We start from the raw sequence: 23,736 nt of genomic DNA, 5'->3' as shown, positions 1-23,736 counted from the left end.
TTTAACACCCCAGAAATCCTCAAAATCACACTGTTACGAGAATACTTAGTCACTTTCCAGTGTAAACATACAACACGCTCAGAACCTGCTTATAATTAGTCCACAAGTTTGTGTATGGGGCACCGCTTTAGTCTCATCTCGCTCATTCTGTCACTCGATCAGGAAATAGAGGAAGACAAGAAGAAGGCGGAGCAGGAGGGCATTGCTGTGACGACCCCTCGCAAGCCCCGCCCCCATGAGCCGGAGACGGACAGAAGGAAGACTGAGAAAGAAAACTTAACTGTCACGGTAGAAATTTCCAAACAGACGGGGGTAAGACATGATGTGGGTCCCTTTTTAGTATTTTTATTTTTTTTATTCATGCCACCCTCCACCACAATCACACATGCACACATTGATCCCTTAAAACTAAAATATGACGCAGTGAAAATGTAAACTGACACGTCTGTCCATCTTCTGGTGTTGTTTTAGTTGGGTGATGTCTTTTATCTGGTTTATGACGATCCTGCAGACGGAGGACGGACCTTATTAACTCTGACAGATTCTCATTACTGTGCTCAGTTTACCAACCACACGCCTGTTATTCTACCCATAATGCACTGCATCAGTCCTCTGCCCACGTCTCTTGTGCCCACTCTTGTGTTACATGTGTAGGTTGGCAGGTGCATTTGGAATAGCAGAAGTATATTTTTATTAACAAATGTAAATCCTACGAGTACAATAAGTCGCTGTTGTTTTTTTTTTAAACTTTTGTTTCAAAGATTTGATAGTTTGAGTTGAGAAAAAAACAGTTGGAGCCTTTATTAAAAAAACACGTTCAGCTTTACCTGCTGCATTGATGATCTCAGATAACCATTAACAGCTGTCTCTGTGACCCCTGAGTGTACAGATAAAGCTACGAGCACGTTCATGTGAAAGAGGCGGAGTTGTTTAATTACAAGCGACGTCTTCAGAGCCATGACTTAAGCACTTTATGTGAAATGAGATGAAGCGGTGACACCGTCCGGTAAAAGCGCCAAGAACAAGTAATAATTAACAAGGTGAAATATAATAAATTTAATGACATAATTAGAATAAGAGGGTACAAACACTATACTCCAAATATTAAAAGTGTGGCTATAAATAATTGTGAATTATTATATATGTCTTCAGGATAGTACTTTACTTATTTGTCTGATAAACTACTATTAAAAGTTAATGCCTGATGAGGGCTGTCTGACTGATATGTTGCATTTATAATCATGGGAGCGAATAAACAATGTGTTGACTGTTTCTAATAATACCACAGAGTTTAGTTTGTATTTCCAGTTATCACAAATTCGCCTCATGTTGTTCTGAGCTGCAGTGAAGAAATAAGAGCGTAAATGCATTGACGCTTGTTAGGAATCGTGTGTGTGTGTTTCTGTGTTGGTTAACCGACCGCGTACCTTTTGCTTCTCCCATGAAAAGATTTGATTTGGCAAACGTTTCTGGTAGTGGTCTGAAAACAGAGCTGAGATGATTGCACCTGTTATAGCAACATAATGTTGTAACAGTAGATTCTGGTGGCAGACTCTTTAGACAACAAATTAAATAACACAAACAAGCTCTGCATCTGCTCCACATTTGTACTTGTCTGACTGGATATTGATTCTGGGTCAAAAGGTCAAAATTGGTTCATTAGTCCGTTAAACCTTTTCTAAAGCTTGACAACAGACTACTGATCCCTGTGCTTAAATAGCTCCTTGAAAAAGTGATTAACTGCTGCTGCATCTCCCTCTCTTGCTCATCTCAGTCTCTGAGTTCATCTTGTAGTTTTTCATAATCCATAGCCCTGATAGGGCTTTTGTACTTTTTGTATGGCGTCAATTCTTCAGATTCAGACTGAAGCTGTTTAAATTAAAAGGGTTTAATTCAGGACAGGAAATGTTTTATTTCCCAGTTGGGCAACTGGCTGCTGTATTTTCAGAACTCAATAAACCTTAATCACTTTATTAACAGCCAAAGATAATAGAATGTGATCAAGAAATCATCTGCACATCCACAAAACCTCAGTGGGAAAAGTGCTAGATACTAAAATCAATAAAATTGCAGTCTAAATAGTACAATAGAAAATTACCTTCAGTCAATGATTTCTGGTTATGAGATCCAAAGCAAGCATCAGCGCTGAGGAGTAAACGCTGGAACCAGCCAAATATTATGTTTATTGTTAGGGTTAATATTGCTTTCATTAACTGACTTAAAGTGTCGTCTGTAGTGTAATTACAGTGTGTTTCCTGCAGGAGAAGAGAGTTGTGAATGAATGGAAAACTGGAGCGCCTCGCGGTCGGAAGACGTCAGAGGAGAGTGAAGGCCATGGAGGGCAGAGCGACGGCCACAGGGGGCAGAGCGACGGCCACAGCCCCCCCAGGAGGACTGGGTCGGGGCGAATGGGTCGAGGAGGTCAGAGAGGAGGAGGAGGAGGAGGAAGCCGCCAGGAGAGGAGAGAATGGGAACCTAGAACACCCAGAGATGGAGAACCTGGGGAGTCAGGAGGACAGGGACGCAGAGGAGGAAGGAGAGGAAGAGGAGGAGGAGGAAGAGGAGGAGAAGGAAGGGGAGGAAGAGGGGGAGGGGGAGCGGCGGGAGATGGAGGAGATGGAGGAGGTGGAAGGGGAGGAAGAGGAGGAGGAGGAGGCGGAGGAGAAGGAATGGGGACACCAGGTGGCATGGACAAGAAATCCAAGGTGAGTGCAGATGAATTACTAAACTAAGCTGCTGAACTTTATTGACTGATATGAATTAGATTGTTTTATGTAAATCTTCTGGTATACCTGTTGTGTGCGGGTTTTTATTTTATTTTTTTACGATGAAAGCCTGCTTCATGAGTGCACCTGAGAGGGTGTTGGCTGCATTCAGACCAACATTAGCCCTGCAGAAAACTTAAACCTGGCTCAACTTTTACCGCAAAACAAAGCAAGGTTATCCGCCGCAGATTGCCGGTGGATATCTTTGTAACGTGAATGGCTGTTTTCTGTCTGAATGCCAGCGCTAATGTCCTGTATTTGTCAAATACTGAATTGCGATACCACCGTGTTGTCGTTGTTGTTGTTTGGACAGGAATGGGAGGAGAAGAGGCGGCAGAACATTGAGAAGATGAATGAAGAAATGGAGAGAATAGCAGCATATGAGAGAGGACAGCAGGTATCCTGTTTTTGTTTTCAAGGTTGACTGTCCCTCCGTCTCATTCTCGTGAATGTGATATCTCCGAACGCCTTGAGGGAATTTCTTTGAATTTAGCACAAACGTCCACTTGGACTCAAGGATGAACTGATTTTACTCATAATTTAAGAATAAATTGTGCGATTCCAGATTTCAAAAACAAAAAACACCACATTTTTGTGTATCTAGTACTCTATAAGAATTAGGGCTGCACAATATATTGTTTCAGCATCGTCATAGCAGGATGTGTGATGTCAAGCAAGTCCAGTTAACTCAAGCACCTCAACCTTTTTTGCTGCTTGATACATAAGGAAAACTCACACAGTTCTCATTTTGCATGACCAATCAACAACAGAAGTCTGTCTGATGTAATGCAATTTACTCTGATTTGAAATACACAGTTTGTTGCTAGTGAGTGACACACATGCACAGCGAACCACCAATCACAATATTGTTCTTTATTACTTTTTCTTACTACTAAAATAGATCATATTTCCCCTTCTCACCCCTAAAAAGTGCTAGTTTGTAGTGACGTCTTATCTGTCCCTGTGTACAAATTATTAGCTTTATGAATTGTGGTTTGGGAACTAACTTGGCTTTAGTTAGGCTTAAACATTTTAACCATAGCATCTTAATGAACATAGAGGACTTGTCAAATGTGACAGAGTGTTACATTTTGAATTCCTCTCTTTAGCCGGATGCAGACAAGCCGAGCCGTAACTTCCTGGACGACCCGAGACGTTCAGGACCGGCGCCAGACATAGACCGCAAGGAGGGCAGCAGGAGACATGTACGAAACTGGGGAGGACTGGACTTTGACAACGTGAAGACAGGAGCCGAACTGGAGAAAGAGTGGACCGTGAGTCATGTCATTGTTTAAGAACTAGATTCAGGAGGTTTAGTTCTACATTAGCAACCAAACCGTGTTTGATTTTGACCTTTTTTAAATGTTTTTACTTCCTACTGTAGCATTATTAATTTCCCTCACCCTTCCTGTCTCTGTAGAGTCGAAGGCCTGGTCCGAAAGGGTCTGTAGACATGACCATGTCAATGACCGGCCGGGAGAGAGCAGAGTACCTGCGCTGGAAGAAGGAGCGTGAGCAGATTGACGAGGAGCGACTGGCACGCCATCGTAACGCCACAGGCCAGTGGAGACGAGAGTGGGACGCACAGAAGAATGAGAACATGTGAGAGGAGACCTCAAACTAGATTTCTGTGATGCCGCCTGAGGAAGAGCTTGAAATGCATTGCAGTCCAGAGTAGTTCGAGATTTACTTGCTCTATGGCAGCTTCAACTAACGATTATTATTATTACCAATTAATCAACATATTTGTTTACTTCAATCAGCAGTGCCACTGTGTTCAAGCACTGAAACAGTTCTCATGTCAAGTTTAGCGGAGATTCAAATGGATGCAGTTTAAATAATGCATGTAAAACTAAGCTGTGGTCCGACACTAAACCGATGAGCTCAAGAATTAAACCTAAACAAAGCAAATACAGCATACGAGTGTTTAGTGATAGAAAGTGTTTGTCGTCATCTTTATTGCAACTGACAGGCGCTCAGACTGGGAGCGCTGATATCCGATGTGTATGTGTCTAACCCTGCGGCTTTTTTCACAGGTTCAAGGAGGACCCATATGCAGCTGCAGAGGGCATCGCACCCGAGCAGGGCAGCAGGAGAGGCAAGTGCAAAAACACACACACACACACACACACACACACACACACTCTCTACTAGTGTGCTGTTGCTGTGGTTACACAACAGCTGGCAGGTCGAGGACAGCAGCAGTCCTTCAATCCACCCCCATCACATGTCACTGCTCTTCAGACATAAAGTCATTACATACACACATCGTAAACACCAAACACACATCACAGGACACGACGACGCCTCCCTCCTCTAGCTGATTAAGGCCGTTATGTAAATGAGTTGATTAGGTTCGTTATGTAAATGCTTGCTGTATTTCCCTGGAGTCCAGATCAACCTCTTAAGCCGCGGTTGCGCTGATCTGAGAGGTGCCTTCAGAAGGACCCCAGTTTTCCTTTTATGGACTGCTAACGTCTTTCAGTGACGGGAATGTAAAAGAAACAAGTAGACGAGTAATACCCAAAGGAATGTCTTAAAAGTCATGACTTATCTGACCTGGAGCCAAAACTCCACCAAAAATGTTATGCTTGTGTCTGATATGTATATGTTTTAAACTGCTCTGTTGGGGATTAATTAAGTTATTAATTTGAATCTGAACACAAGCAAATATTAGTGTGCGTATATTTGGCTTTAATTAAAAACAAATAACAATTGGTTATGAAAACCGACATTAACAGCAGTAACATTTTAGTCCTTCTGATGTTGTCTCCTGACGGTGTCAGCAGGGGAGCTTTATGGCTTAATTTTGCTCATGCATTTTCAGTTAGTCAGTCATCCGGATGATAAAATGATTTACTGCGAGACTGCGATGATCCCAGGACGTGGCTGTGCACAAATGTAACAACATCAGACGCAGAGCAGCACAACGGGTCAAAATCTGGTCGAGTGCATCTTTAATGCTGCTCTTCCTTGCTGCTGGTTATTTGGTACTTGTGCACATTCAGGGACACAACTCGATGTTAAACTATTAAAGGTAAAAATAAAAAAGGAATTTAGAGGGAATTACTAAGAAGGTGTTTTTTTTTCTGTAGTAGCTCAGTGTAGGTGGAATAAAAAGGTGTCCTGACCTAAAAAATAGCACACCTGTTCTCCAGACTGGGCTTTGTTTTCTTTTTTTCTAATTTATCATAATCATAAAATAATTGCATCACAGTTTTGACTTCCACTTGATCAGGTGCAGAAATATTTTGTTTTCATTTTTATATGTGTGTACATTTAAAGTAAGTGTTATGTAAACTGGAACTGTGTTTTGACAGGTACAGTGTCAAAGTAAGGCTTTAATGCAGGAAAATAGTTAAATAATTGCAATGAATTAATTATGATAGCTTTGAGTAAAATAAAAACTGCTATGTAGACTATAAACAAAGATCGATAAACGTTTTAAAAGGTAGGAAGACTTGATCAGACAAGAAGTGGTCAGACAGATCTTAGCAGCCTTTACGCCATTCATCTCAGTGCATGCATACATTTGCCTCACTTGTGAAATGTTTTGGGTTAGAAGCAGGAATAATGTTTTCATGGTTATGATGTCTTTGATTTATTTCACGGACATTTGTATCTGTGTATGTGGTGAATGTACTGTAATGTGTTTGTGTCCTCTCTGCAGCCCGGGGGCGTAACTCTTGTACAGAGCCTCGGGGCAGGGCCTCAGGTTAGACCACGGCATGAGACTGAGATCTGTGTGTCTGTGTGTTTTTCCGTTTGTGTGAAACGGATCAACAGCTGCTCCCAAAACCAAACTCACCCCTGACTCTTTAAAAAAACAAAAACCCTTGTAGTTATCTTATCATTGACGCAGTATGCTGTCAAAATATTATTTAATTGTAGTTCTGTCTAGGGATGGGCAATAAATCAATAATGATAATTATTGCCATATAGTTTTTTTGTCTATAACAATATAACAAATGTTTGATTAATTTGAATCACAAACAAATTAGCACTTTATTTTTTGTTTTTAAAGGGAACTAAAAAGATTTACTAATCTATTCAACTATTTTTTTGAAGAAGGATTTTATCATGATAGTTCTGCATGTTTTACCGCAGACTCCACAGTTTGGTGTCAAGTGTTTGTCACGTTCTGACAATAAAGAAAAGTTTAATCACACAATTAACCATCTGGTTTCTTCAATTTTCACTCGGGAGCAAAAATCAGCCTTTAAACTTGAAAGAAATGATGATTTGACATTTATAGACTAGAATGAAACTTTTTTATTTTTTTATTTTTTTATTGTGATAAAAGTTTCGGCCATATCGCCCAGTCCTAGTTCTGGCTCACCATGTGTATGGCTTCATTTAAGGTTTCACATCCAATGTCAAATGCATAGAGAACATATATCAAGTGCTTAACATTTGGCCAAACACACTATGTTTTCACAGGAAGTCCTCGTTTATTTACATGTTTTCTTTCTGTCTAACGTTAGTGCCATTTTTTGGTTGTTTTTCTTTAATGGTTTTCTAATAGGTCTGTGTATTAGTCTAAAAGGCTCTTACAAAAGTGCCTTGCTCTGTGCATTAATCTCCATAGACCTAGATTTTAGCCATTTGCGTCACTAAAATCAGTTAGCTAGTACCGCGGCCGTACAGACTGAAAGTAGAGGGTTGACCTCAGAGTCCAGCCCTTCTTGGGGTTTTGCTTTGGAATTGGGTGAGCATCTGTAAGGATGTGCTAATCTTTTCCTGAGGCTGGCAGCACTTCAGAAGCTTCTTTCTGCACACACAGCAACCTCAGGATGTCAAACAGGGTTTGTAAACAGTTCTTAGTGTTTGTGTTGCCTTCCCTGAGTGCCCTGTGGGTGATGTTTGCCTCTTCTGTGGCTACAGATCCACTGGAAAGTCAAATCACCAGTCGCAGTCATCAGTCAAATCTTCCATCAGTCTGTACTGTGAGAAGGTTCAAACAAAAGCGGAAGATTATTTCTAACTGCTGTTCAGTCCTGGTTTCTTTCATTTCTTTAATCCAAGTATAAAGGGAGAGTATATTATAGATTATGTCATTACACCTGCCGCACATTAAGGCCTGCACTCGGGGTGGGTGGGTGTGTGTGTGTGGGTGTGTGTGTGTTTCTTTTTTCTTTGCCATTTCTAATTTCTGGAATGACTCCAATGTCCTCTTCACGGCCCCAGGCTGCTCAGTTCAATCTCTTCATCTTCATCCTCTCTTTTCTCCTCACTGATCCCTTCATTTCTTTTGTACTTAGATGTTTCTCTTTCTGACCTTTTTTTATCACATGCTCCCCTTCAAGCTCTTATCCTCCTGCCTCCTCCCCTGTTGAAGCTTTCAGTGTCTGACCTTCTCTCTCTTCTTCCCTCCCTCCTCTCCTCTCACAGCTTTCCTTAATTTTGACTGTTTTCTTATTACTTCACACCTCTGTACTTTTCTTTCCTCTTTCTGTCTCCTGCTTCCCTCCACCAGCTGCTCGTCAGTCCTATTTCTTCACTTTGGCTGTTTTTTATTTACTTCACCTTCCACCTATAATCATTTCCTTTCTGCGTCACATCCCTTCCATACTAGCATCTTTTCTTTCCCATCTTCTAACGGTATTGCTCTCTCATTTTCGTCCAAATCGAATTGTCTTTCCCTCTGTTACACACAGTGACTAAAATTAAATTACTTTAAGAGGGTATAAGAAGTTAAGATTTTAAAACCTCAGGAGTTGACGCTTGCTCATTTTTTCATCAGTTTTTTCCTCTCTCTTCTTTTGTCGTTCCTAATCATGATTTTTACATAAAAACAAAATCATTAAACACGTCTTAAAAAAGAACAAGGCAGTGTCGACTACGCATGTTGTGTACTTGACACTTTTCATGTTGAAATTGCAGAGTCTATTCTGGCGTTCATTTGGGCACAGCATATGTTTGTGCTCTGTTTAAGCATTTGTATAATTGTAATGGTTGCCCCAGGGGGTCTTAAAAATATGTGTTTTCTGTTACACACCGCATCATCAAAGTCAGTCTTTAGCTCTTTTTATTTTCTCCTTCCCTCCCACTCTGAGCCATCCATCACCAACTAGCTAACAAAAATGCCTTTGACCTTGTCCCAGAGTTCAGATAGTCTCTGCAGCAGTTTGACACTGCAGGACAGTCGCTGTCACACAAGTCTCGACTCTGATGTTACATAAGATGTCAACTCTCAGTCTGCAGCAGCAGCAGACAGGGGCAGGAATAGACAGTTTTTGTTTGTACTAAATACTTGTTTAGATTTCTTAAATGCATGTATTGGAGGACACCGCTCTTGGATTAATATGGTACATAGTTTGTATGACGTCAATTTTGTGCACAAAAAGTATTGTTGTCATTTTTTTTTGCCTTATAACTGTATGTTTTGATCTCAAATTTGGTCTTATGTATGACTTGCTGCTAGTTAAATGAGCTTGATCACTCCGCATTTTAAGAAGCAAACTGTGAAAACAAAAAACACACGTCTACTGTCTGGCTTGTCATCTTTCAGTCCCTCTCTTCTCTGATTCACCCTACCTTAAATCAAGTATAACAAAACCTCTTGATTTACTCTCTCCATCAATATTTCCTGCAGACGACAATAAACGCCCTCCTAAAGCGCCGACATTTGGCGACTTCTTGTCCCAGGGCACTACGCAGGGGCCACGAGGGGACCGGGGCAGAGGGAGGGGCCGAGGACAGAAACCAAGCTACAGGTAAATCTGAGCGAGATAGCCTCTCCTTTACCGTGTATCCCCAGATTGTTTCAGTTTATGCTTAACTAGGTCTACTGTACAGCTTATAGGATGTTGAAGTTGTTTCTGTAGTTCATAATCAACACCAGAGCTGTTTTATAGGAGACAGTACTTACTGGTGTTTATAATTATTATTTTCAAGATTGATTTATTCATGGCAGTTTCTATTTATTGTTTCTGTTATTTGGAATCTGGTACACTGCATCAGGGGATTCTGGGTATTGGCAAGCAAACTAGTTTATTGTTTTACTCCCACTGAGTCACTGTAACATTGGATGTTTTCCATACGTATTAATGGTCTCAAATGTTGTTGCTATCATTGCAGTCTAATGTTGTTGTTTTTTTTAGGAACATGTTCTTCCTTTCATTTATAATATTCAGTAGACTCTGTAAAATGTAGTGATGTGTGTTTCTGGAGAGACTAGTATCTTTGTTTGTTAATGGTTATTTGTGAGTTTGGTGTTTGCTGTGCATTGAACCTCTGACATAACTGGATGACTTTTGACAGCATGCATGACAACCGCTGGGAAGGAGACAAAGAAGAAGAGGACAAGGAAAAAGAGGACAAGACGAAGCGAGAGGAGAAGACTAAACCCGAGGAGAAGACTAAACCCAAGGAGAAGGAGGAAGAACAATCCAAACCTCCCACAGCGCAGAAGGTAAAGGGGCTTTATCTGGATTAATAATGCAATCAGCCTCACCAGTATTAATGAGAGTCAAACCCACACTGGTCTCGTTTGATATACATTTCCTTAACAGTCTTGCTGGAAAGAGAATTCCTTTGAAATTGCTTTAGAGTAGATAATTAATGCACTTATAACAGCTATTATCAATATTTGTTTTATTAATGGACCATATGTCTACTTGTATGACTGCTCTTATTGCTTCCCCTAGGTATTTACCCCACTGATCCAGTATGCGTTAATAGCTCTTACAAGTATTATTGCTGCACTCAGTCGTATCTATTGTTACTCGTAGTTCTTGCACTTTACTGATGCTTGTATGTTTTTCTTCCAAACGTAAGTCGCTTTGGATAAAAGCACCAAATGAGTAAATGTAATGAAACAATTTGCTCGCAGTGGTGAACCCACAGAGAATTATCACTCGACCCTGCTGTTCCCCTCTGTTCATTGGTTTGGTTTTTAACGGCCCGCTACTCTTCTGTTTTGGCTATCATGTATCATGGGGGGTGGTGATGGAGCAGTGGATAAGACACATGCTTTTGGTGTGAGAGACCCGGGTTCAAATCCACTGTGAGACACCAATGTGTCTCTGAGCAAGAACTTAACCCCTAGTTGCTCCAGAGGTGTGTGACCTCTGACATATATAACAATTGTATGTCGCTTTGGATAAAAGCTAAATGAATAAATGTACTGTACTAAATATTCAAGGGAGACAGATGCTCTAGCTTCTGTGTGATGGTATGGTCTCCATATGGTACAATGTATAACTTTAACCCCTGAGTGTATTGTGTATATTTCATTATTTGTGTCGTCGAGTGCTTCCAGACAAATTTCAACAGCAATCCAAAACACTTTTCAGTTACTTTCCATGTAAACCGTTCCTTGTATCTTTTCTCAGGTGGAGAAGGACGGAGATGGAGAGGATGACGACGAGGAATGGGAAGATGCAAGCGATGGAGAAGACGACGAAGAAGTGGAGGAAGGGAGCGACTCAGAACACGACTCCAGGGGTGATGAGAAGAAAGACAAGGGGAAAGAGAAACCAGTCACGAGCAAATACAACTCGCCGACATCTCGTGCACCTCGTTCTCGGTCGACATCAGCAGGAAGCCCCAAAGAACAGCGCCCCCCCAGACCAAAGGTCCACATCCCCCCGCCGGAAGCAGTTCAGGAGTCACCAGAGGGAGGCAAGCCCCTCAGCCCCTTCCTGTCGTTGGAGGGCCACAAGCCTGTAACAGACTGGGCGGAAGAGATGGAGATGCTGTCGCCCCGGAGCAGCATGGGAGGCGAGAGCCCACTAAAACCCGCCAGCGTGGAGGCCAGCCCGCCCCAGAAGAAGGAGGAGGAGCAGCAGGAGGAGCAGCAGCAGCAGGAGGAGATGCAGAGCCAAGTTGCCAGCTCCGCTGAACCTCCTGAGCCACTGAAAGGGGAGGATACAGGTAGGATCACAGAGAGCATCTTACCCTTCAGTGTAGTCTGTGTTTTCCCATGTGGAGTCGTACAGCTGCAGATTCTTCTGCAGTTCTGTCATCTGTCCTGGACAATCAATAAACAAGATTATAGATAGATTTTAAACGTATATGTTGAATATTGATCCAGGAGGAAGTCGAGTAACTTCTAGTTTCTGTCAAACAGACGGGACCTGAGCCTCACAGCCTCCACTATAGTTTAAACTAAACTTATCAAAGTAGAAAATAAATAAGACTGCCGATCTGCAGCGATAGTTTCGGTGTCTGTCCTAATTTTTCCGGTGTGCGAATCTGGCAAGAAAACAAGTTTATAATGTATTAAATAACATAAATCATATTTTATATATGATATAAATGATATTTTTCCGTTAAAATGATGAAATGTGCGACCCTTGCTTGGCAATCCTTTTGATCTCTGCCCCTGTTCCCGCTGTTGAGTTTCAAATGGTTCATATTTTAAGTGAAATGACAGTCGAATCTAAAGTCAAATCCCATAACTGTAAATTAACTGTCAGAAACAACTTAGCCAACATGCTGCCAGAAGTTGTATCATATTTTCTGTTCATCCCACTTTCCCAATTTGTAGTTTAAACTTTTAAATAGTGTCGAGGAAATGATTACCAATTTACAATTATGGGTGATTGATTGACCCCTACATGCTGAACAGCAGGTTCAGTGTCTTGCCCAAGGACACTTTTGGATGCCAAAAGTGACAGTGGGGACCCGGGCCTTGTTGAGGAAGCCCAATGCAATCGGAAAGAAACTGTTCTTGTGGCGAAAGGTTTTGGTCCTGATGGACCGCAGCCTCCTGCCAGAAGGGTGCGTCTAAAACAGTTTGTGTCCAGGGTGGGAGGGGTCAATCTTTCCTGCTCACCTCAGAGCCCTGGAGGCGTGCAGGTCCTGAAGAGATGGAAGGTGACAAGCAGTCACCTTCTCTGCAGAGCAAATGATACGCTGCAGCCTGCCCTTGTCCCAGGCAGTGGCAGCAGCGTACCAGATGATGATGATGATGATGATGGACTCAATGATGGCGGTGTAGAAGTGCACCATCATTGTCTTTTGCAGGCTGAACTTCTTCAGCTGCCGCAGGAAGTAAATCCTCTGCTGGGCCTTCTGGTTGAGTGAGGTGACATCGTGCCAGTGTGGTAATATTATACTGTATAAGGTGGTGACAAAATCAGAATCCAGTGATAACTAAACTGTTGTTCTGTCAGTGGCGGGATCACCCTGCTCACTGTTTGTCGATGTCAGTCTCTCCTCTCGATCACTCTCTCTGTTCCTTCTCTGATGAGTCTCCTGGACTTGTCTCAATGTCAGGGCAGAACGTTGGCCGGAAAAGGAAAATACTGTTTGAAATGTAGCTCTCTTCTTCTGCCTCTTTTGATTTTGTGTCTTTTCTCTGCTCGATTGTCGCTGTCGTCTTATCTTGTCTGATCTCTTTTTCTTTGTCACTCTCTCCACCCTCACCCCTCTGCTTTCTTCCCTCTCTGTCTTCGCTGATCAGCTGTAGATGTTGCCTCTCCTTCAGAAAAGACTAAAGCCCAGCAGACTGTGATAGTGTCAGAACAAGAGTCCGTCCCCGCAGACTCCCCTGCTGCACCGCCATCTGACCCTGCCCCGTCTGAGGTTCCTCACCCCGCCCCCTCTGATTTTTCTGCCCCAGCCCTTTCTGAGATTTCTGTCCCCGTCCCCGTTACAATGGACCAAGATACACCTGCTGCTCCATCACAAGGTGATAAAAACCTCAAAAAACAAGACTAATGCTTTGCCTTAATTCTTCCATGAGTGCTTAAGTGCGTTCACACCGACCCAGTATGGCAAAAAGCAGTGCGCAGTGAATATTGTCCGGATGGTATACTCATAGCGGTCAAGAAGTTGAGTGTGGAATGCTGGACACTTTTCACCCTCTACAGTCGCCATTTTGGCTACTTTGCGGAAATGGAGGGGGCACTAACCTATTTTCAAACTTGTGAAAATGGCGGCTGAGAAAGCTCCAGGGATTGCACCCACATTTTTTTTTATTTATTGAATAGAGATCAAGTGAGCAAACAAGCCAGCTAGAGGAGAAGTTAAGGGACCACTAAAGTTATTATAGTTCATTCTGAGGGGGACCAGATTTCATGGCAATCCATCCAAAAGTTGTTGAGACATTACACTCTGAACCACAAATGTCGGCGTCATGGTATCACTAGAGGAGAGTGAGCAGGTAGGATTCATCTTCTGGGCACCATGAATGTCTGGAGAGAATTTCATGGAAATTCATTCAATAGCTGTGGAGACATATATCAGTCAGAGTTCAGAGTTGCTCTGGACCAACAGACCAACCTTGCTGTCCCCAGAGTCAGACTGCTAGCATGGCAAAAAATTAAATTCAGTGAGTTTACCCAAAATTCCCTCAGAGTACAAACATTTATTATATTTTTTGAGTAAGTAAAACATATTAAAGGGGTCAACTGAATAGGTCAGACATTGAAATGTTTTTCTCTCTGACAGCAGACAAACTGGACACCCCTCCCTCTCCAGCCGTCCTGGAGGAACCAGCAGGAGGGAACGATGACGACTCGTCGCCCGCTGGGACCGAAGCTGCCCCGCCAGCAGAAACAGTGGAGTCCTCGGAGCAAACGTCCTCAGGTGCGGTCCATATCAGTGACTTTGAGACTGTGACTTTCTGTAAGAAATCGCACTTCTAACGACGCTTCACTCTCTCTCTTTATTTTTGTGCTTGTGTTGGTTTCGTCATCTTCATCCCCCTTGTTATGGTTCTCTCGCTCACTCTTGCCTTGCTTATTTCTGTTCCTTCCACATCTAAATAAATAATGGTGGGAGCTGTTTGGTGGCATGACAAATCCAAATATATATTTATACACTCGCACACAAGAGCAGCATTTTGCCTGTTTTTTGGATGTGACACAAGCCTGCCAGAGCGCCACTGCCTCCTGCAACCAATCAGGACCCCACTTCATGTTTGAAACTCCTCCTGGCTGTCTTCCTGCTCCTCTTGTGATGGACTGAAAGTACTAACTGCAGCTCCTGTTATGGTGTTTGTTGTATTTACTCCCGTGTGGTGTATACTGCCCCTCTCCTTCCTCCTCCTGATTTCATCTTCCTCCTCGTGTAAAACCTTTTCCCTTTTGTGGCTGTGATGAAATGCAGACAGCGATGCATGGCATGCTGCCTGCATTACCGAACCTTGGTGTGATGCCTCTCATTCTCACTCATTCATTTTTCCAGGTGTTAATGCGAGTTTTTTTTAATCAAATAACAGATTTGTTACCTCTGAGGAGTGAGAATGAGAGGAATCGGTTTAAAATGTGAGTCTTTGCTGTGTGTAATCTGTTTTCTGGACATTTATGGCATCTTGGGAACTAGAATCTCAAGCTAAAGCTTCTAAACTGCCTTACAAACAAACCAAAACAACTACCATGCGTTTTTAATATCATCAGGTAAAGCTACATCATTGCCTAATGAGACGTTTTACGCTCATAAATGCTACTTAATATACTGCTGTATCCAGGTCCAACGAGGAGGTTAACCTGTTATGTTTAGGACTCAGGGAGTTAGCTGCTAATGTGTTAGCTGGCAAGAATTACCTTTTGAATGTCCTGAACAAATCTAGACTTTGGATAGCACACAGGTTGTGAGGGTGATGTCTCAGCCAGCATGGATGACAACATGTATCTGAGCAGAGCCAAATGAGAACTTGGCGATGCATTCACAAATCGGGGCCGTATTAATAAAGCATCTGAGTAGGAAACATGTCCAAAGAGTGATGTATTTATGGTGCGGCTTGTACGACCAGGAGTAAAAGAGTTTTTTTTTTTTATCAACTTGTTTTTTTTGTTTGTTTTTTTTACTGTGGTTGATTATTTAGATAGTATAAACTTCAGAATTAGCAACAGAGGAGGTGTAACTAGGGCTGCGCAATAAAACAATGATAACTATCGCAATATAATTTTCCTCCCCATCAGTGTAATAAATATTCAATATATCTAGTCAATTAATATTTGGTTTAATTCATTTGAATCACAAACAAATTAGCACTTAATTTTTCTATTAAAATATTTTATTTTGTTGAGGAAAAGGGACTGAAAGATTTGCTCATCATATTTGTTAAAATGTTTGTTTGTTTTTTTTAATCATAATTTTGAATATTCTCCCTCAGATTTGTTAAGTGATCCACTGTAACCACATAATTAACAATCTGGTTTCTTCTATTTTCAGTCAGGAGCAAAAATCAGCCTTTAAACTTGAAAGAAATAACAATTTGACATTTATCGTGATAATTATCGATATCGAATGATTTGAAATGTTTTTATTGTGATTACATTTTTGGCCATATCACCAGCCCTATGAGTAACTGCGACTACTTAAAACGCCACCATAACTTCTTAACTTAGGAAATCACTCTTATCTTTGTTCAATATTTAGGCGCAACCAGAGGTGTCCTAACCGGTTAGGAAAGGACAGGAAATGGTGGTAAGCGTGTTTCTAGTACAAGGTTCACAGTCAGTGACAGTCCTGGAAGTGATTCTGAATAGAGCTGCAATTATTAATCGATTCGTTTTCAACTATTGAATTAATCTGCAACCAGGGAGAGGTATCATTAAAAGCTAAGTGTATAACTTTTAGTGACATCTAGTGGTGACTGAGGGTTGCGAATTGCAACCAGTGGCTCACGGTGCATTCACGTGTTCTCTTAAGTCTGAATGTGGAATCAACATGGACGCTACTACAAAGATGTGTTGGATTAGCATTATCAGAGTATCAACAACACGCTCTAGTTCACTCTACCTGGACAGCAAACTAACCGCTATAAACATATTACAGATTACATGCAAAATATGCGTCTGTTTGGTTTTACTTCTGACCAGAAAACACAAACTGAAATGGCGAAACATGGAAAAATACACATTAAAATCTGACATTAGGCTATGATGTGGTAATTACTTTCTGATAGTTACATAAGAGCCGGGGTCGAGGTTGAAATTGTACTGAAGCCTCTTGACTGAAGACTCTTGGAAAGATTGGCTCAAATAGGTAAAAGAAACGATCACACTGTTGTTGCCAGTCAAACTAGCAGTGCTTGGAGAGAGATTCCAGTTCCTGTTTGCCATGAATGTTACTTAAATCTGCTCCCTGCATAACCTTTAAGTTGACCTTTTTAACTGGTTTCTCTGCATGGCGTCACTGACTATTTTAATTGCCATGGTTACTTAAAGAGTGTTTTTTTTTTTTTTTTTTTTAATGTCACTTCCACAAAAATGAATGAATGATAAATGATTCGGTATTCGCATCACACCATCATGTAGGGAAATAAAGTTTACAGGTTTTAACAGTTGACTATAAAGTGTGTAAAATACAAATACTTAAAATATTAAGTCGTAATTATTTGTTTCTAGAGAGACCTATCATGGTTATTTCATCTCCACTGATGAAATACTTAATGGCTGTGAAGCCGTTCTTCCCGAAGATAATACCACACGATATTGTCACTTGGTGAATACTTGGATCCAAAGCACATCATGGTACCAAGAATGTACATTTACAGCATGGGAGTTGCACCATGGTAATAGGAACCACTCACTTTGGTTAGAATCAGTGTTTTTCTATCCTCCATTGAGCAACATCTCCACACAATCTGTGTGTCCATCTTTAATTTCTGCACACAGCAGGTTAAAAGTGAGCTAAGTGAATAAACCACAGAGGAAGTCCAGTCATTAGATGGTCTCGTTAGAGCCATTTAGCTCGTGGCTGTGGTGTTTCCACTTTGGCTAATGGCTAAGTTTTGAATAACAATAATTTTAGATAAACTTGTTCCTGCTGCTTGCCATAGTGTGAGAATCCAGTGAGAAGTTAGTTGGATGCTCTACCTAGATTCACACCGTTAAAAACATCAGAAAATAGAATCCAAAAAGGACTAAATTACTCTTTCAGTACACTTTAAAAATGCCTCCTGTGATCCTCCATGGTTGTCACTAACATTAAAATTGAGAATTAAAGTGAAGTTGACACATTTAAGCCTCATGTCTCCATTAGAGAGTTTAAAAAAAAATTTAGATAGAGAACATACAGGATATTGAAGAAGAACCAGTGGCCACAAACGGAGGTTGCTCTTAAAAGGTCAAATGGATGCTAGAAGAGTTTAAACAATCACATGATAAAAGTTGGTTTGTGGCATAGACTGTATAAAACATGGAAGTAGTGTCCGTGACCTTCTGAAGAATCGGCTTGGTAGTGCTTTTTACGAACGTTGAGCCTTTAATATAATATTAACGGGTCAGTTAAATAAAAATTCATCCCCGGTACAGTTGTTATAAACAGAGAAATTTGCTATAGAGACCAAAACGTTGTTTGTACCGGACTTTAAACATGTTTATTTTTGCAGTTTAACATGGGAGGTCTGTGAAGATCCACTCTGTTTTGAAGCCAGCCTCAAGTAGCCAGTTAATGAACTGCAGCTTTTGGCACTTCAGCGTTGCCTCTTGGTTTGTGGTTGTTTGGACTCTTTTATAATAGCTGCAGTAGTAAGAGGAGCTGAAACAATTAATAGATTAATCAAACAGCAGAATATGAATCTGATCATTTGGGGCCAGTGTACGCAGTGGTGGTCGTGGTTGGAGTCACGGTATTACAGTATATGACCTAATTTGCAGCCAGCCACCAGCTGAGCTGTCATCTCTTCCATCTGTATGTAGTCTGTTCTGCAACCTGGGTCCAGTTGAGTCTTCATTTTTCTCTCCAGTACTTCAGTCTGTTGTTTACTCACTCTCTAACAAAGACTTGTGGCTGAAACATGTTGAAATTCTTTTAATTCTTCATTTTTGATGTTCAGTAGAACATGGAAATGTTTAATTGTGATGAAAGATTGCTGTCTTTTGTTCTTCGGTCTAAAAGCCACTCTGATTGCATTTATGCTTCTCCTGATGACTCATTTGTGATGAACAGCAGAAGTCAGATGATCTCATGTGGGCATAGTGAGTGTGTGTGCATGTACACTTCTTGATGTAATTGTGTGACTGTGGTACTGCCTTTGTTGGTGTCAGGGTGGAGATCAGGAAACCAGGAAAATTAGAGGCACAATTAAGTACTTAAAAGGCTTTTCAGAGGAAATGAGCTGCAGCCTGCTGGACAGATGATAGGGCAGACAGAACGGAGACCGTTTGAAGGCTAATCGAATTAAATCCTGTGATGTTTGGGAGACTCCACAGTGGAGTTTCAGACTGTGGATGGAGATGAATGACGTGAATCACTCAATTACCTGCAAACACCCCACTAAAACTTTTATGGTTTTCTTGCGGCCAGCGCTGTCCAAATTCAGAAAACAAAGATGTGGTGTTTGTGTCAAAGAAAAAAACGAATTACCCTCCACTAATTTCATCCAAAAGTAAATAATGGGTACTTTCAGCAGAGTTTACAGGTCCACTTTCACATGAGTCTCTACTCTCTGTTATTATGAAAACAAATTTCAGAGTGAAACCACTCATGTCTGCATGCTAAACATGACGCTACAGTGAGCAAACCAATTTTCCGTGCCAGACCTGTTTCCCTGTTTCCAGTCTTTATGCTAAGCTAAGTTAGCCGGCTGCTGGCTGTAGCTTCATATTTAGAGGATGTTGCTGTTCATGTTCAGCTCCCCAACCTGTATTCCCACCAGTGTGCCCTTTGATCGATTGATTCGTCCTTTCTTATGTTGTGTTCACACCAAAAATTAAGTGAATTTTTGCCTTCCGTTACTTGCGTGAGTTTGACCGCAGTAAATATTTGCCTTTTATAATCTGGTTTACTGCAGCAGTACAAGCCCAGAAGCAATAACGCTGGTAATAACAATGCAGGTCTGTCTGCAAGACGACAAGCAAACACATTTTAAAATGCTTATTTTCTGAATGGAGTTTAGATATCAGGGCTATGTGTTGCTTATTTTTTCTGTTATTTCCTTCCAGTCTCTCTTCTTTTCTCCCCTGTCCTCTTTGTATGTTCATGAAGATTGTGCATTATGTAAGTGTATTCCAGTCAGCAGTCAATATGGACGAAGAGAGACTAATGACAGTAACCTGAGACCAGTGGAGATCAGTGACTCGCTGCTGCACACGGGTCGAGAAGCGAGAGTGAAGATAATTCCTCTTTTTAATCCCAAACATTTAAAAAATAAACTCCCGCCGGTAAACTGCTTCAGATCGGAGCAGAATCGGTTGCGTTTATTGGTCCAGAAGCTCAGGCTAAACACTGCAGTTGTGTCCCAGTGACTGAACATAATGACAGAATGATGGTTAAAGTGGTATTGACCTTCATCTCTTATTCAACTAGAGCATGTTGTGTTCTGAGGATGTAAGATTGAAATGCTGGCTGTGACTTAAAGATCAGGAAAGTGTTTAGTATACATCCGGCACATGAACAGTTTTTGCAGCTGCATGAGTCGGTATTGATTATTAGGCGCTCTGCGTGTGATCGTTTCTCCCATTCAGCAGCAGGGAAGCTGAATGTGCAGAGTGATGGCACTAATACTGCTAGAGTCACAAAGAGGATCTACTCGCTCCACAAATATACACCCTTATGGTTCTGGGATGTGCTTTGGATAAAAGCTTTAAGCACAACCGACCGACCCCCCCCCCCCCCACACACACACACACACACACACACAAACAAACAAACAAACAAACGCCACTACTTCCTCCCTGTGTTTGTATCAACAGGCTGAAGCTGCTGGGAACAAACAGACTCACTTCTGAGGAGGTCAGAAAGATGAGATAGACGAAGAGCATCACACTACTCGTCGCTGGAATGACCATCACACATCGAAATAAAACGAGAGGAAAAAAATTACATCATCAAGTAGGAGGAGGAACTGTGTATCGCTGCCATGGACCAGCGTTTTTTTTTCCAGCGCTCTCTCTGAGCTGTTGTTTTTTTGTTTTGTTTTTTAAATCTTTTTGATCAGTCGGTTTGATCACCTCTGGTCCGCTGCCATGTTTTGTGCCACGCTGTTAGGTTTTAAGATATGAAGAGGAAAAGTCATGCACTGCAAAATCTTTTGCCCATTGGCGACACCCCTAAACCGAACAGATACCTGCTGAGCCCGGCCAGTCCAAAGTGGGTTTGCAAGGCCAAGAACTACGTAGAAATGAATCTCCACACCAGCTGGCCGATATCACTTTATAAAAAGCTTTTTATAAAGTGATATTTCCTGTCTGATTGTTGTTTTAAAAACATATTGCTCGGCCGTCTCAGGTACAGAACAGACGTGGACAATTTCTGCGTCGGATTTGGCCGGAAAATAATTACTACTTCATGGATTGAACAGATTTAATTTTGTCTGTCAACATGACCGGCGTGTTAGCTGGTTAACCGTCACATGTGGGGCCCTAACCAACCTGCTGTCTTGTTGTAAACACATCTGACTCGTGCCCTGGCTAACATATTTTTCTAGAAGCCTGCATTTATAGCTGCCACAAGGTATATGTTAAAAGTCAAAAATCATGAAACGCAGAAGAAGCAGAGAAATCACATTTTTTAACTCCTTCCGCCTGCTTTCCTGTTGAAACACGAGTCAAGTCATCAATACTTGTGACTGAGCTCTGACTGTCCAGCAAGACATTTTAGTGTTCTGCTGATTTAGCTTTAGCCTCCTAAAACATCGCAGAACTCATGAATTTAACAAAGAAAGGATCAAACTCGATGCAGCTCAACCAGATATGTCATCTTGTTGTATTCTTCTTCCTTATCAAAACAGGTGCCTCCATTACCCACAATGCAGTTTGCCAACATTTGGGTTGGAGGTTTGGGTGTGTTATGCTAGTAGCCGCTGTAGCAGCCTTTAGCCTGCAGCAGAGAAGTGTAGCAGGGTACAGTGGTCTGCTGAGCTCACTTCTTTCACACCTCCCATCATTTTTCTTTTTCAAACTTCTAGTCTTCAGATCCAACTGACTCTGACTCAAGTGACATCACTTGAGGACATTTATCTATCATCGCACGGCTCCATCTTGGGTTCCCCTTTTAAAAATGCTGGATTAACCTTCCCTCGCTAAACAATCTTACTATGGACTCCGTCTTTGTACTCGTCAAGTGTTATCCAAACATGATTTGCACACGGTGTTTTCTAAACTGGACTTGTCACGGCAAAAGTTGCTCTCAGCTCTGTGTTGTAACTTTTAAGCTTGAGTGCTGAACTTTTCACATATAAACGAACATTAAGCCCTCGCCAACTGAGTTCACATGGTGCTGATTTAAACTTATCGTCGCCAGGTAAATCTCTGTATTCGCAGTATGCTAAATCGGAGGCATACGTCGTTAGCATGCGTCATTAGTGTTGGTGTAATTACTCTCACTGCCAATAGGGGGAGACACTGCAGGTTTAAAACCTCTGTTTTGAGGGGTGTCCATCTTGTGATTTTACTATTGTGCTGATCTTAGCTCTATCAGTCTCTATAATGTAGACTTCGGACTAAAGCCTGTCCTGCTCTTTGGTTTTATTTTGTTGGCTTTAATTATTTGTTTTGTTAGATTGTGCATGGAAATTTGTTTTTCTTCATATCAGAACCAACTGACAATTTTGTTTTTGTCATGAGAGAGAACACTTCTGTTGACACACTAAAGCTGTTTTCAAAAATGAGACACCTTTAGCCTGACTGTTTTCATGAGCTTTTCTGCAGGTAGATCACAATGTTTTAAGTGTAATTGTGTATTTTACGTCGGAGCCGGGTGTGTGTGTGTGTGTGTGTGTGTGTGCGTGTGCGTGCGCGCTGTGACTCCAGTGATCATGTGGGTCAGATGTAAATCGGAATGAGCGACTTTGTCAACACACATTCAGTCGTTTGGCTGATGCAGTCACCTAAATTTACTTCTGGTATCAGGTGTCTTGCTTTAGGGCACTCTGACAGAATACCATGTGACCTCTTCACACCTCCTCCTCATCTTAAATCTATCAAAATACCAATTAAGTACTTGGAGCACTCGGTCCGTTTGCCGTTTTAATGATGTAATCACTTCTCACCAGAAAACATTCGATATTTTCAGAGACTGTGCCGTCATTTTGTGATTCTCATTGGTTGTGAATCATCCGTTCTACAGAGAAATCTCTTACGTCCGTCTGATAAGAGTTCCTCCTCGCCCTTTAGATGACACACTGCCTCTTTGAATGGGAAGTTTGTTTTTAAAATCAACGGGTCTGATTCCAAAATGGCTCAAAGATATTAGTGTTATTGGTTTTTATGTTAATAAACAGAAGTGTTTTGGGGATGTAATTTTCTTTTATTTCAAAAATTCACACTTAAAGTATCTAAAGTGTGGAAACATGAATTACTACTCGAGTAATGAACTTTGGGCTGTATTATTATTATTTTTTTTAAATGAACAGTTTGTTTTGGAATGAAACCCTTCACTCATACCTCAGCAGACCAAGGGCTTTAGTTTGGTTTGTTTGTGCTTTGTTTCCTGCAAACGCCTCAGCCTTTGAATCGTGTTAGTTGTAGCGGCTCGCCTGTGGCGTTTGAAGACACGGGGATAAATGGGATGCTTTAATGTTTTTGTTTTCTATATCAGAGGAATACAAATTATGCATTTGGGTTGAAAGGAACTGCAATATGTACAGTTTTTAAATGGAAAAAACATTCCACAGATGTGGTGTTGGTGCACAATGTAGCCTGTGAGCTATTAAAAAATATTTTTCTGTTTGTTTTTCTTTGCATATGGATGTTTTTTTTTTCTGATCTTCGATGACTGATTGTATTTACAGCAGTAGATATTTCAATGTACATCCATTTCTACAATGTCTTCCTGTTTTATACATGAAATCGCTCTGAGAACTAACAAGGTTGGCCTATTTTTTTTTTTTTTTTTTTGGGACTTGTGTGCAGCTGTTTTCATGAAATTATCCTAGCATGAATCTGAAATTGTTGCTTTTTAATGTCAAAGCCACTGATGAAATAAATGTCCCCATCAGCTCACACATCAAGAGAGGAATAAGAGCCCTGATGTTTGTACAGCTTTCCAAAATGAGCACCCACATGAAATGTAAAGCGCAGTTTTTTTTTTGTTTTTCCTCATTTAGCCAATAAATGTATTCCTCTGA

The 23,736-nt window shown here is 41.3% G+C and overlaps 1 protein-coding gene across 5 annotated transcripts in view; it reads left to right on the top strand.

Annotated features, from left to right (window-relative positions):
- Nucleotides 1–23,736, top strand: part of ccdc9 (coiled-coil domain containing 9) — a 26,817-nt gene extending 3,081 nt beyond the window's left edge. The window contains exons 4-15 of one of the 5 annotated variants that reach the window (XM_038693487.1): nucleotides 163–312; nucleotides 2,262–2,705; nucleotides 3,079–3,162; nucleotides 3,875–4,039; nucleotides 4,186–4,367; nucleotides 4,802–4,863; nucleotides 9,361–9,481; nucleotides 10,029–10,179; nucleotides 11,102–11,642; nucleotides 13,177–13,404; nucleotides 14,166–14,303; nucleotides 20,363–23,736. In XM_038693487.1, coding sequence (XP_038549415.1) covers nucleotides 163–312; nucleotides 2,262–2,705; nucleotides 3,079–3,162; nucleotides 3,875–4,039; nucleotides 4,186–4,367; nucleotides 4,802–4,863; nucleotides 9,361–9,481; nucleotides 10,029–10,179; nucleotides 11,102–11,642; nucleotides 13,177–13,404; nucleotides 14,166–14,303; nucleotides 20,363–20,367 — 2,271 coding nt within the window. In that variant the 3' untranslated portion in view covers nucleotides 20,368–23,736. Of the gene's footprint in view, nucleotides 1–162; nucleotides 325–2,261; nucleotides 2,706–3,078; nucleotides 3,163–3,874; nucleotides 4,040–4,185; nucleotides 4,368–4,801; nucleotides 4,864–9,360; nucleotides 9,482–10,028; nucleotides 10,180–11,101; nucleotides 11,643–13,176; nucleotides 13,405–14,165; nucleotides 14,304–20,362 lie in introns of all 5 variants that reach the window. The other 4 variants (XM_038693486.1, XM_038693485.1, XM_038693490.1 and 1 more) reach the window with 4 other exon arrangements.

Source organism: Micropterus salmoides, unplaced genomic scaffold (genome assembly GCF_014851395.1).
Source record: "Micropterus salmoides isolate LMB-PRFRI ecotype aquatic unplaced genomic scaffold, ASM1485139v1 Ms_hic_scaffold_3, whole genome shotgun sequence".
NCBI lineage: Eukaryota > Metazoa > Chordata > Actinopteri > Centrarchiformes > Centrarchidae > Micropterus > Micropterus salmoides.
The sequence above is the reverse complement of the archived record's forward strand: the minus strand, read 5'-3'. Positions and strand labels throughout refer to the sequence as shown.